At 43.3% G+C, this 13,051-nt stretch overlaps 1 protein-coding gene across 1 annotated transcript in view; it reads right to left on the bottom strand.

Moving 5' to 3' along the window:
• The window catches only part of dnah6 (dynein, axonemal, heavy chain 6), a 197,577-nt gene extending 186,709 nt beyond the window's left edge, over nt 1–10,868 (bottom strand). Inside the window, exons 1-11 of the mRNA XM_056280529.1 lie at nt 10,714–10,868; nt 10,303–10,570; nt 9,521–9,655; nt 9,256–9,373; nt 9,059–9,125; nt 8,735–8,918; nt 7,997–8,098; nt 7,742–7,852; nt 7,333–7,422; nt 7,036–7,156; nt 5,374–5,525 (exon numbers count right to left, since the gene is read on the bottom strand). Of these exons, the coding sequence (XP_056136504.1) occupies nt 5,374–5,525; nt 7,036–7,156; nt 7,333–7,422; nt 7,742–7,852; nt 7,997–8,098; nt 8,735–8,918; nt 9,059–9,125; nt 9,256–9,373; nt 9,521–9,655; nt 10,303–10,570; nt 10,714–10,868 (1,503 nt within the window). The remainder of the gene's footprint in view (nt 1–5,373; nt 5,526–7,035; nt 7,157–7,332; nt 7,423–7,741; nt 7,853–7,996; nt 8,099–8,734; nt 8,919–9,058; nt 9,126–9,255; nt 9,374–9,520; nt 9,656–10,302; nt 10,571–10,713) is intronic.
• Nucleotides 10,869–13,051: the final 2,183 nt, after the last annotated feature.

Genomic DNA, 13,051 nt, shown 5'->3' on the forward strand with positions numbered 1-13,051 from the left:
GAGAAGCACGCCAGGGACATTAGGGTTGAAATTAAGAGGAGCTTGAAAAGAAGTCACATTTCCATCTTGTCTGAGCTATTCAAACAATAGTGAAAGGGGGATTTCCCCACTTGTTTAATGCGAAATACTTAAGTATTTAACCTTTGGAATTTTTGACGACTTGCAAAATACTGACTGACACAACAACCCACCAATCAGCACTTAGCAAATGTCCTCAAACATCAGATGCCTCACTAGGAGAAATGGAGAGCAGCTTTGATGCAACACACAATTAAATAACACTAGATTAATAAAAAAAATATAGCTAAAAGAAAGGGAAATGTTGACCAGGTGTTGTTGGTTTATCTGTTAAAGACATTTGCTCCATCAGAGAAACTAGAGGACAATATAACTTTTTATTCCTTTCCCAAACCTGAATCCTATCTGCGGTGCTTTAAACAGATTAAACTTTGTGGAAGACCTCACTTTCAACTTGAGAAAGAAACCTTCAAAGATACATTTATACATCGGCTTAAAACTTGTCGAAGTGACATTAAAGTTATAGTAGTGGAGCTAATCTTGAAAGTCCATTGAACATAGCAAAGGTAACTAAAGGAGGCAGTACTTGGAGAAATTTTGCAATCAGTGAATTGATAGCTTCATTTTATAATGGTCATTGCCATGTTATTTAGTTCATCAGATTTTTTTTGTAGTACTTTATTAGGGGTCCAAGCCGAGGGGACTGGGGGCCACGCGTTGCAAAGCAGTGTGGCTCCCAGTACCAGTGGTGTTGGGGCACCTATTGCAATTGTTCAAATTATTATCATTATTATTATTATTATTACTAATTAATTAATTCACTCATCATCTGCCACTTCTCCGGGGTCAAGTCGCGGTGGCAGCAAGCTAAGTAGGGCACTCCAGACGTCCCTCTCCCCAGCAACGCCCTCCAGCCTCCTCCTGGGGGATCCCAAGGTGTTCCCAGGCCAGATTGGACATGTAGTCCCTCCAGCGAGTTCTGGGTCTACCCCGGGGTCAGATGCCCGAACCACCTCAACTGGCTCCTTTCGACGCAAAGGAGCAGCAGCTCTACTCCAAGCTCCCTCCAGATGTCCTATTGCTAAGGCTGAGCCCAGACACCCTATGGAGGTAACTCATTTCAGCCACTTGTATCCGCGATCTCACCCTTCCGGTCACTACCCAAAGCTCATGACCATAGGTGAGGGTTGGAATGAATGTTGACTGGTAAATTGAGAGCTTTGCCTTCTGGCTCAGCTCCTTCTTCACCACAACAGTCTGCTACAACGTCTGCATTACTGCTGATGTTGCACCAATCCGCCTTTCAATCTCCCGCTCCATCCTGCCCTCACTCGTGAACAAAACCCCGAGATACTTGAACTCCTTCTCTTGAGGCAACAACTCATCCCCAACCCAGAGGGAGCAATCCACCATTTTTCAGTAGAGAACCGTGGCCTCAGGCTTGGAGGTGCTGACTCTTATCCCAGCCATGTCACACTCAGCTGCAAACCACCCCAGTGCACACTGGAGGTTGTGCTCTGATGAAGCCAACAAAACCACATTATCTGCAAAGAGCAGAGATGCAAGTCTGAGGTTCCCAAAATGCACACACTCCTCACTTTGGTTGCAACTTGAGATTCTGTCCATGAATATTACAAAGAGAATCGGAGACAAGGGACAACCTGGGCATAGTCCGACACCCACCGAAAACATGTTTGACTTTGTGCCAAGAATGCGGACACAGCTCTCACTTTGGTTATACAAGGACCAGATGGCTTGTAGCAATTGCCCCGGTACCCCATACTCCTGTAGTACCCCCCACAGAGTGCCCGGGATACACGGTCGTAAGCCTTTTCCAAGTCCACAAAACACATGTAGATTGGTTGGTCAAACTCTTATTATTATTGTTATTATCATTATTCTCCCATCGATAAATGTGGCACTGCAGCAAACACAAGCCATCCACTATCCAAAACGCTTATCCTGCTCTCAGGGTCGTGGGAATGCCGGAGCCTATCCCAGCAATCATTGGCAGCAGGCTGGGAGACAACCTGGACAGCCCGCCAGTCCATCAGTGTTATATACGTGAAATTTTCAGGGGAGGTATAATGGTGCACACATCATACACCAAAAACGACACATGTCCACCAGCAGGCACTATAATCAGTGTGCACATGTTTTAGCCAGTAACTCCCACATTGTACATCGCACATTCAAAAACATTACATACACGTGTTCCCTGAATTGAGATGAATCTCCAGATGTAGGCCACGCCCACTTCTGCTGATTTTTTTTTTATATTTAATTTTTGCCAAATATGTGAAACCTGCTTTTTCAAACTCCTCCTAGGCTATATATCCGATCTGCACGAAAGTTTGCACCTAGAATCTATGGACCCTCATCACCAAAATTTAAAATAATTTTCATAATCCAAAAAATATTAAAGTTGTAAAGGAACAACTTCCTCTAGGTTGCAGTCAAAAGAGGAAGTGCTGCATATCTCGGCAACAATAAAAAAAAAATTAAAAATGTAAAAAAATAAAAATAAAAAATTTATTAAAAATAATAAAAACATAAAATAAAATATATTTTTTTTAAATTAAAAAAAAATCTCAGCAACAATCAATCCTTCTTCTTCAAGGCTTCCTCATTAGCGAGGGTTGCCAGCACCATCAGGATGACATGCTTGCCAAACAAGTCTCCTCCAGTTCTCGCTGTCCTGAGCTGATCTTGTTGCCTCCGATATTTTCAGACTAAGCCATTCTTTGATGTCATCATGATACTGCCTTTTTGGTCGGCCTCTCTTGTGCTTTGTTGGTGTAGTTCCCAAAATCGCTGTCTTCATTAATTTACTTCTACCATCAATCATATTAATAAGAAATTCAGCTTTGTACTTTCGCATGTTCACTTGAGGCTCTGAGCAAAATTTGGCATCAATCGGCTACTAAGTGGCACTTTTTCACAAAACTGAGAAATATGTAAAACCTACTTTTTTCGAACTCCTTCTTGGCTGCAAGTCCGATGCATCCAAAACTTTGTACCTAGAGTCTATGAACTGTCATCATCAAAAAAAAATTTTTGGGTTTTTTTGTATGTGTGTGTGTGTGGGGGGGGGGTGTCCCCCTTTTTCTCCTCAATTGTATCCGTCCAATTACCCCACTCTTCCTAGCCATCCCGGTCGCTGCTCTACCCTTTCTGCTGATCCGGGGAGGGCTGCAGACTCCCACATGCCTCCTTTGATACATGTGGATTCGCCGGCTGCTTCTTTTCACCTGACAGTGAGGAGTTTCAACGGGGGACATAGTGCATGGGAGGATCACGCCAATCCCCCCAGTTCCCCCTCCCCCCGAACAGGTGCCCTGACCAACCAGAGGAGGCGCTAGTGCAGCGACCAGGACACATACCCACATCCGGCTTCCCACCCGCAGACATCTATGGACCCTAAGGATCGAAATTTATTAAAATAATTTTGATAATCCAAAAAATGCTAACGTTATAAAGGAACAACTTCCTCTAGGTTGTAGCGCTGCATATCTCGGCAACAATCAGTCCTATCCTATTAACATGAATCTCAGCTCAGTAGTTTCCCATGTCTGACTGAGGCTCAGTACAAAATTTGGTGCCAAAGAGCCCCTAGGCAGTGCTTTCCACAAAATTAAAAAATACGCAAAGCCTACTTTTTCAAACTCGACTTAGATTGTAAGACCAATCTGCATAAAACTAACCCTAAAAAAATTACAATGACAGCTCCACCTTCAAACACTTGACATGATGTTTGTTTTTCTTTCCCTTTATATCTGTCAAAGTCGGAGAGTACTGCTGGCGTCGTCTGTGGCTACCGCCTCTCCCTCTCGTAACCCCCCTTCTCATCCACCCCTGTATGTCTGTGTTATGTTCATCTGTTGTCTTGTTTCACTCCATTTATTGTAAAGCGACTTTGAGTACTAGAAAAGCGCTATATAAGATCGATTTATTAATTCACAAAACCTATTGGCCTTATTATTGAAACTTGTACCATACATATACTGCGTGACACTTTGCTGCACTTGCACACTATCCTTGTACCAATACAAATGATATATGACATTCGTGCTGCAGCTGCTTAACATCACTCCTCAAACAATGTTAAACCTCCTCCTTAGCCCCCATCTGTGCTGCTGTCGGCTCGTGACTTGCATGGGGCTCTTGGGCCTGCAGGTTTGACTTGCATGGACTCCGGGCCTCTGGGTGCAACTTGTGCAAGGGGCTTGGACCCTGTTAATAACTGCCTGCAGGTCTCATTTTGATTAAAACTGCCATGAAGTGTTAGTCTTTTGTTCTGCTTAAAGATCTGGTCCAGTTAAAATCATATTTTATAATCTTCAGTCTTCTTTTTTTTTTAACAGAAGGTTTGAATGTAACATTACCTAAAAGGTGAGAACAGCTGTTGCTTTTAAAATACTGACTAAAGGCCATAGGGGAACTCTCCTAGTATAATTAAAGCATTACAGAAAACCAATCTACTTCTGCAAATAATTTACATAATCTAATATTGATTCGATTGGACAGTCAGTGAATTATCATCAGTCAGTCAGTCTGTCAGTTGGTCTGTTTTTAAACAGTTTGCTAGCAATATTAGCAAGGATTGCGAGCTAGTTAGACATCAATATAGAGTCTTGTGAACTCAACCTACTGAAAATTGTCTGTGCTCGGTGCCTGAGAGAACGTGCTAAAACAGTTAAAACAAATCAAATGATATTTCTGGCACTGGAAATATGGCACTCCTACTGTTAATATTTCACAATAATACTTGTTTGTCTGAATCTGGCTGGGAGAGCTTGCATTGGATAGGCTGAGGGAGCCTGGTCTGCTGCATCCTGTGGGCCCAAGGACCACGGCCCTGACCGGAGCTGCACCCGAAGAGGAAACATCAAGGGTGGTCTGACAGGACGCAGAAGCAGGGCTAAGCTAACTGCTAGCCCATGCAGACCGGCAGTTCCGACAGTCATCCTGGCTGGCGTTCGTTCTCCTGGACAGTGATTTCTTTTTTTTTATTTTATTTTTTTTATTTTTTTAGATTAGATATATGTGTTAGTACGGACATACGTAGTATGTGTTCTTGTAGCTTGGATATGTGTTTTTGTCTTTGTGTTGCATTGCTGTGGGCTGGGGGAAGTGATGTTTCGTTTCATTTCATGTGCATAAGTGCATGAAATGAAATAACAGTGTTTCCGATTCTGATTAAAATCAGTATTTTATTAAAACCTTGTACTAACCTGAAAAATGCACCTTTTCCAATGTACACTGATTAAAATTAAATGTAACATTAGTTAAGGTCATAAAAATATGTTTAGATAACAACTGTGTAGGTGTGTTTGCATTCACACATGTCCTGACCTCCAGACAGCGTAGGGGGGACGGGGTGAGCTTGCTTTTAAGCTGCGTTGTGTCCACCAACAGCAGGCCTAGGTGTCTCTTGTCTGCAATGGACAGAGCCTCTTTATATTCACGGTGGTATTTCTCCAAGTTGTCTCCAAAAAACGACACACCTGCAGATGGGGAACGGTCGATATTTGTCAACCTTAAGCCATGGGTGCTGACTTTTTGTCGCACTATCATAACTTGGACACTGCAATCCTGATCCTTGTGAGTGCTCAAGATGAGAAAGACATAGACCTAGTCCCAGCAGTCAAAGCTTGAACACAGGCAACGTGTTTCATTTTTGTTTTGTTTTTGTTTTTTCTCTCATAAACTATGTCCACAAACCTTTCTCAATGTCCAAGAATCTGTAACACGACAAAGGTGTATGAAGGCTACACAACTTAATGAAATCTATTGACAGTGTGTTTGAAGGTATCAGAACGTTTCATTTAATACTTTTTAAGACCAAATATAAAGAAACTAAAGACTGATTTTAGGACAAATCATGTCAGAAGGTTTCAGTCAACAGGTGGCAGTGCAAGCTGGAGCAATTCTAGGATTATTTTTTTTACAAATGGGGAGGGGCACACATCCATCCATTCCATCAATTAACCAAACAGCTTATCCTGCTCTCAGGGTCACAGAATGCTGGAGCCTATCCCAGCAGTCATTGGGTGGCAGGCAGGGAGACACCCTGGACAGGCCGCCAGTCCATCACAGGGCCGACACAATTTAGTATGGCCGATTCACCTGACCTACATGTCTTTGGACTGTGGGAAGAAACCGGAGCCCCCACAGGAAACCCACGCAGACACGGTGAGAACATGCAAACTCCACACAGAGGATGACCCGGGACGATCCCCAAGGTTGGACTACCCCTGGGCTCAAACCCAGGACCTTCTTGCTGTTAGGCAACCATGCTAACCACTGCACCACTGTGCCACAGGGGCACACAAAGGGACCATAATTTGTTGAGATGGGTATGTATACATATTTGTTCTAGTACAGCCAGCTCCATAAACTTAATAAATAGGTGACAATATTTTTTTTGACACATTGGGTCATTACTGTTTGACATTTGTACATTTCCCTCAACAAGTAAGTGTAGCGGGGCTAGGTTCAGCATAGAGGATTATATTGGCAATCAAAATTTTGATTCTGCTGCAGAACTCAACACTAACATAAAAGCACATACTATATATGTCAGTGTTGACATTAATGCATCATCAATTCAAATTTAAGGCAATTTAATGACTTTTAAGGCCTTGCACTTGTAAGACTGAATTCAAGACATATTAAGACTTTTAAGGAGCAGACACCGTGTATTTAATTAAAAAAAAAAGAAAAGCCGAAACCTCCAAAACAAGAAGCAGTGTGAGCAGTGAGGAGCATATACAATCAGAGCAGCGAGGAGAGTTCTGAGGTTTGACTAAAAGAGAAACGACCAAAGTGAATACCAAAACTACTCCCTAATCAACTTCTGTTTTCTGCTAGGGAACTCCCACATACGTGGGCTGTTTTTTTTTTTTTAAATAGGTCCCCCAGCCCAGCATCAGCACCAGCACTAGCCAAGATTGTGTCATTGAAAGGGGTATCTGACTCAATTGATGATGATAGCGGTCTTCTCGAAAACAGTACCGTGATCTTGCTGTCGCAACATGTCCAAATCCAGACTCTCATTCTCCTTGTAGAACAGTCGGAAATGCTCAAAAATGTGAGCGTAAACTTGAGCCGAGTCAAAGGCGAACTGGAATGACTGCTGCAGGAGAGAAAAACAAAGAACCACACATCAGGTCAGGGGTCTATGCATAAAACATGACCCTGTCAGGACAGAGTTTTAAGATTTTTTTTCTTTTTTCTTTTGTCTACCAGATAACAAAATTTGAAAAAAAATATATAGAGAGTGAGCAAACTGAGTGCTATCTGTCTACTGACCTTAATGTTTCGGATAATGTTCTGAAGTTGATTATCATTATTTAGCACTGATTCCAGACAGGGACCATCTCCACATGTCTTCTCCTCTGCCTGGAAGGGATAACATGATAAAATACATGTAAGCGCATGGGTACACACATATGTGCATGCATGCATGTGCGCGCGCGCACACACACACACACACAGGCATTTTTTTTGGTTTTGGTATACTATGTATATATATATACTATATTTCAGATCACAAATCACAAATCATTAACTTTAAAGTACCTACAATTAGATTTATATTTCATGACTTGCTAGTTTTCACAATGCATTTTGAACACGACACATCTTGAGCAATTCCAAAAAATCAGTTTGATGGTGAACATTAGGCCAACAATAAGGGGGTGGTGATGTATTTTAGAACCTTTTTGAAGATAATAGGCTGAGTGAATGGGTCAAAATAAGGATCTGACACAAGTGGATGAACCGACAACACTGTCTCCTGGAACTGCAGGATGAACTCCTCTATCGTGTCCTGTAGCACACACACACAAACACACACACACACACATACACACACACATGCACACAGAACATTAACACAACAATGTGGGCATTAGAAAAGGGCACTAATAGCTTAACAGATATGAGATTGTGACAAATGTGCAAGGTCACAAACCTTAAAGTTGTCCTCCGAGGGTTGATAACTGAGAGCATGCATATCCAGTATGAGCTCAGACACAAACATTGGTACAACAGGGGAGCTATCTGAGCTGAGGGACTGTTATAATATGTGCGCACGCACACACACACACATGCGCACACGCACACGCACACGCACACACACACACACACACACACACACAGGTTAACCAATAAGTATATGATAATTTACAATGACAAAAGCAGAGTAAGGATCTACCAGTGAGAACTTTTTTTTTTTTGGAATTTCCCCCCTTTTTCTCCCCAGTTGTACCTGGCCAATTACCTCACTCTTCTGAGCCATCCCGGTTGCTGCTCCACACCCTCTGCCAATCCGAGGAGGGCTGCAGACTACAATATACCACCTCCAGTACATGTGGAGTCAGTAGCCGCTTCTTTTCACCTGACAGTGAGGAGTTTCCCCAGGGGGATGTAGCACGTGGGAGGATCACGCCATACCCCCTAGTTCCCCTTCCCCCCGAACAGGTGCCCTGACCAACCAGGGGAGGCGCTAGTGCAGCGACCAGGACACACCCACATCCAGCTTCCCACCCACAGACATGGGCAATTGTGTCTGTGGGGATGCCCGACCAAGCCGAAAGTAACACGGGGATTTGAACCGGCAATCCCCATGTTGGTAAGCAACAGAATAGACCGCTATGCTACCCGGACGCGACCAGTAAAAATCTAGAGAGCAAAGCCCATATCATCCAACCTTCCTGTTGTTCGCTTCCTCCATACGGTCAGTGGTTGCCTCAGGCTGACCCCAGCTCTGGATGACAAGGTGGCTGGGTGTGTGGCTTACATGTTCCTGGAGGACAGACATCAGCTTAGCCAGTGAGTTCACCATTAGGATGTGCATGGTGTCAACAACCATGTAGTCAGCCAGGCGAACAAAGCTGTGCAGATGGGAGATCAAGAAGTTTGTTCGTTTTTTATTACTGACTGGCTAAAGAAACAAAGAAATTTCTGTATTAGGACAACCATTGAGACGGAGAAAAAAAAGAGTAAACACAGGAAGAAAGAAAGAACTACATACCAGCTGAGGCGTCTACAAAGGTTTTTCTTGAGGATCTTCGCCATACAGCTCAACTTTTGTGGTTTCTCTACACACACACACACACACACACACACAGGTAAACACACAAGCACATGAAGACATACAGACACTGATTGCTGTTAGTGGTTACTATTGTTTTGATGTTGTGTGTTCTTTTTATGGCTGGGTTTTTGTACTTGGGTCAGCTAGGTTCTGGTAATCAGGTATGTATCCAGCTTCCAGCATGACAGTGCGACATGCACACATGGCCAACTCTTTCACAAGGTCCCGAAAGTCCACCAGGCGGGCTGACACCTACCAATTACAAATGGGAATTAAATATTGAGGGCGAGACAAGTAAAAACATACACAGTTTCGTGTGTTTTGGGGTTTTTTTGACCTGCATTCTAGTTTGTTCTCTGAGTATTGCCAATCTAATAATGTTAAAATTCAGTGTCACACCTCCTTAAGATGTTTGCCTTGGGCTTCCTGAAACTCCTCCAGTGTGTAGGTGTGATTTTTCTCCACATCACACAGGTCTAACTCGTTGATCCGACTGCACATTGCCTTGATGTCAATCAGCACAGGACGTAGAGACTGTAGGAGACATGGGCATTCAACAAAGCACAATATTTGAAAAAAGTGAAGGTTGTGAATAAAGTATTCATATAAATAGATGCATTCATTCATTCATTCATCATCCGAACCGCTTATCCTGCTCTCAGTGTCGCGGGGATGCTGGAGCCTATCACAGCAGTCATTGGGCAGCAGGTGGGGAGACACCCTGGACAGGCAGCCAGGCCTTCACAGGGCCCACACACACACACACACACACACACACACACACACACACACACACACACACACACACATTCCCACCTAGGGACAATTTAGTACGGCCGATTCACCTGAGCTACATGTCTTTGGACTGTGGAAGGAAACCGGAGCACCCGCAGGAAACCCACGCAGACACAGGGAGAACATGCAAACTCCACACAGAGGATGACCTGGGATGATCCCCAAGGTTCGACTACCCCGGGGTTCGAACCCACGACCTTCATGCTGTGAGGCGACCACACTAACCACTGCGCCACCGTGCCACCACTAGAGAAATTAAATTTTTGAATTTCACTGTCAGAAAGCATAGGTTCTTGGCCTTCTGTAGAATTAATCTGCCCAAGCTGTCTCTCTCTTGCTCTCTCTCTCTCTCTCTCACTCACACACACACACACACACACACACACCTCATTGACAATAAACAAATGCTCCTGCAGGGAATCCTTGTTCATGCCAAACTTTTTGGAGCGAACATTTGTGCGCCAAATGTGGAAAGCATTCCTTTTCCTGGACAGAGCAAAGTAAGGGATGCTGCAAAGCCTGTTATAGCAGTGGTACTCATGCTCCCAGCGATCCAGGGGCACAAATTCATTTTCATAATTGACCACTGTCATCACGCCATGTGGACTGATGGTGGTATAATCCTGCATGTCGACATCCTTAAACAATACAGTCCTGAGGGAGAAATAAAGTATTCATATACATTAAACCAATAACAACACTGAAAGAAAGAGAAGATTCAGTCAGCATCATGCTTTGAAGGCTTTGGGAAAAGCTTCACTTGTGTTTGACATAAACAATTAAGTTTTCATGCATACTTGTGTTTATATGGGTTGTACTCATTTGTAGACCTCGGCATTTCTGATTTGCTGTAAAGGAAGCCCAGATGGGGGTTGTTCCGGATCGTTCTGAGAATGTCTGGGGCTCCACAAATGTTTGCCTTGACCACTTCTTTAGCACTGCTGAAATGCATTGGCTTATCAAGCACGGGAAGGGAAAGGGAGCAGACATGATCAGTGGAGGGTGAAAGCTGTGCACTCCTCTTGAAGGAGGGTTGCCCTTTAGGGGTAGAAGAAGTTGACTGCACCTCCTGTTCCTGAAGGAAGGGTGGTAAGATACAAGCCAGGATGAGTTTCCACTTACAATGAATTTGAAAACAACAAAACAACAAAAAAAACCCCAGCAATTTTGCTGTGACTATCCCAGAGGTTGTGACATCAAATAAAATCCTGTTACTACGACTTCTTTAACAGATTTACACAATGGGAATTTTTCCAGTCCTTTGAATAAGTTTTTACTCATCATTGTCACCAACTTTTTTTGCCTTGACATTGACACAGGCTGGCAGCTCTGGTAGGTGATCGGTGTGTGGTGGTCGCAGAGGCCTGCTTGGCTGCTCTGTTGCTTGTGAGGAAGACAAGTTTGGATACAAGCCAGGTAAGAACAGCTTCTCATTGAACTGCAAGGAGATGGGGTTTGATTTCCTCCGCACCCGATACTTCTTCAGCACAGACTGAGTTAAGGAAAAGAATTAATAAAAATACAATAACCGACTTTATTAATAGATCCTTAGCTTTAGTTCAAAATTTAACAGTCCTGTGGTTCTGAATCAGGTCCTCAGGTATCACCAATACTGCTAGTTTTCTATTGTAATATGTAGTTCATTACAGTCACTTGTTTTTACAGTTATTCCAGCCTCCAATCAGGGAGGTTTTGTACCTAGAACAACAGGTGAATGTAATGAACTAACTGGTAGAATAGAAAACCAGCAATAGTGGTTTGTCTCCTCTGCCATACATGCATTAAACACCCCCCACCCCTCCAGTAATTTGTTTGGACATTTCTGTACATTTGTGATGCATGTTTACATCTTTGTGGTCTCTGTATGCATGGTATTCCATGCATACAGAGACCACGGTGTGTGTGTGTGTGTGTGTATATATATACATACACACACACACACACACATATATATATATATATAGAGGTGGTAGGCAAGGACTAGCTTGAGAACCACTGGAATAGTCAAATCTTGTACTCACCTAGACTCACTGGATGGGATGAAAACATCTATATCAAGGTTAGTACACATTGTCAGTTATAAACTGATATTGCCCAGTTTAATGAAGTAGTCTCTCACCGGCTTGTCATTGAAATGCAGTTCAGGTAAGACTGGGGTGCACTGTAGTTCAGCGTGCTTGTCTGGCCACAAATGGACCCAATTCCCAAGAAGGATGGTGTGGAAAAGAAATATCTTCATTTTAGATTGATCACAGAGTGAATATGAATTTGACAAGTTAAATTGTAAAGATGTGCTGTTTAAGTGACTATCAGTAAATTATGTTTTAAACTGGCCTGGGTATGTGTTAATGCAGTTCTCAATCAGGTTCTCAGATACCCCCAGTACTGCGGTTTTTTTTCCCCCTTACGACGTTATCAATAGCACTCACTTGTTTTTCCAGTTAATCCAGTCTCTAATCGGGGAGGTTTTACACCTGGAACAATAAGTGAATGTAATGAAATACCTGGTAGAATACACAAACCAGCAGCACTTGTGGTACCCAAGGGCCTGAATGAGAACCCCCGTTTATTTTGTTCATCTTGTTAGCCTGTCACCCGATTTTTGGATAAGCCATGCTTACCTCTGCTCACATCCTCGGAGCTTTTGCCAGGCTGGCACGGTGGCAGAAAACCCCTCGGAGAGGTAGGAGACAAGATGGTCTGCTTGTCCATCACAGGTTAGATGAGAGCTGCAAGATTACTGACTGTATGTCGCAGTTCCAGTGAGAAAGGAAAAAAGAAAAAGCGCAGTAAGGGAACGATATACCAAAACCAAGGTTAAACAGATGTCGTCACCTGTTAGCAGTTAAACTGTTAGCAGTTAGTTTCCATAATTAACGTTGATGTACAGTAACTAAGCTAACTTTTCAGTGGCAAACATCTGATCAAGTTGAAGAGTGTGTTTTACTTACAAAAACGGATTGACGCATTCAACAGCTGAAATATTTCGGCAACAAAACGTTGCAGTTTGACAGTTTAATCAATTTGAGCCCCGGGTGTACGGTCTCTTAGCAACTCGAGTGTCACGTGATAAGACCACGCCTCCTTACTGGAACGCTGGGTGGCGTCGAAAAGACAATGCCGGTTGCCTGACTC

The sequence above is a fragment of the Lampris incognitus genome, chromosome 5 (assembly GCF_029633865.1).
Source record: "Lampris incognitus isolate fLamInc1 chromosome 5, fLamInc1.hap2, whole genome shotgun sequence".
Taxonomy (NCBI): domain Eukaryota; kingdom Metazoa; phylum Chordata; class Actinopteri; order Lampriformes; family Lampridae; genus Lampris; species Lampris incognitus.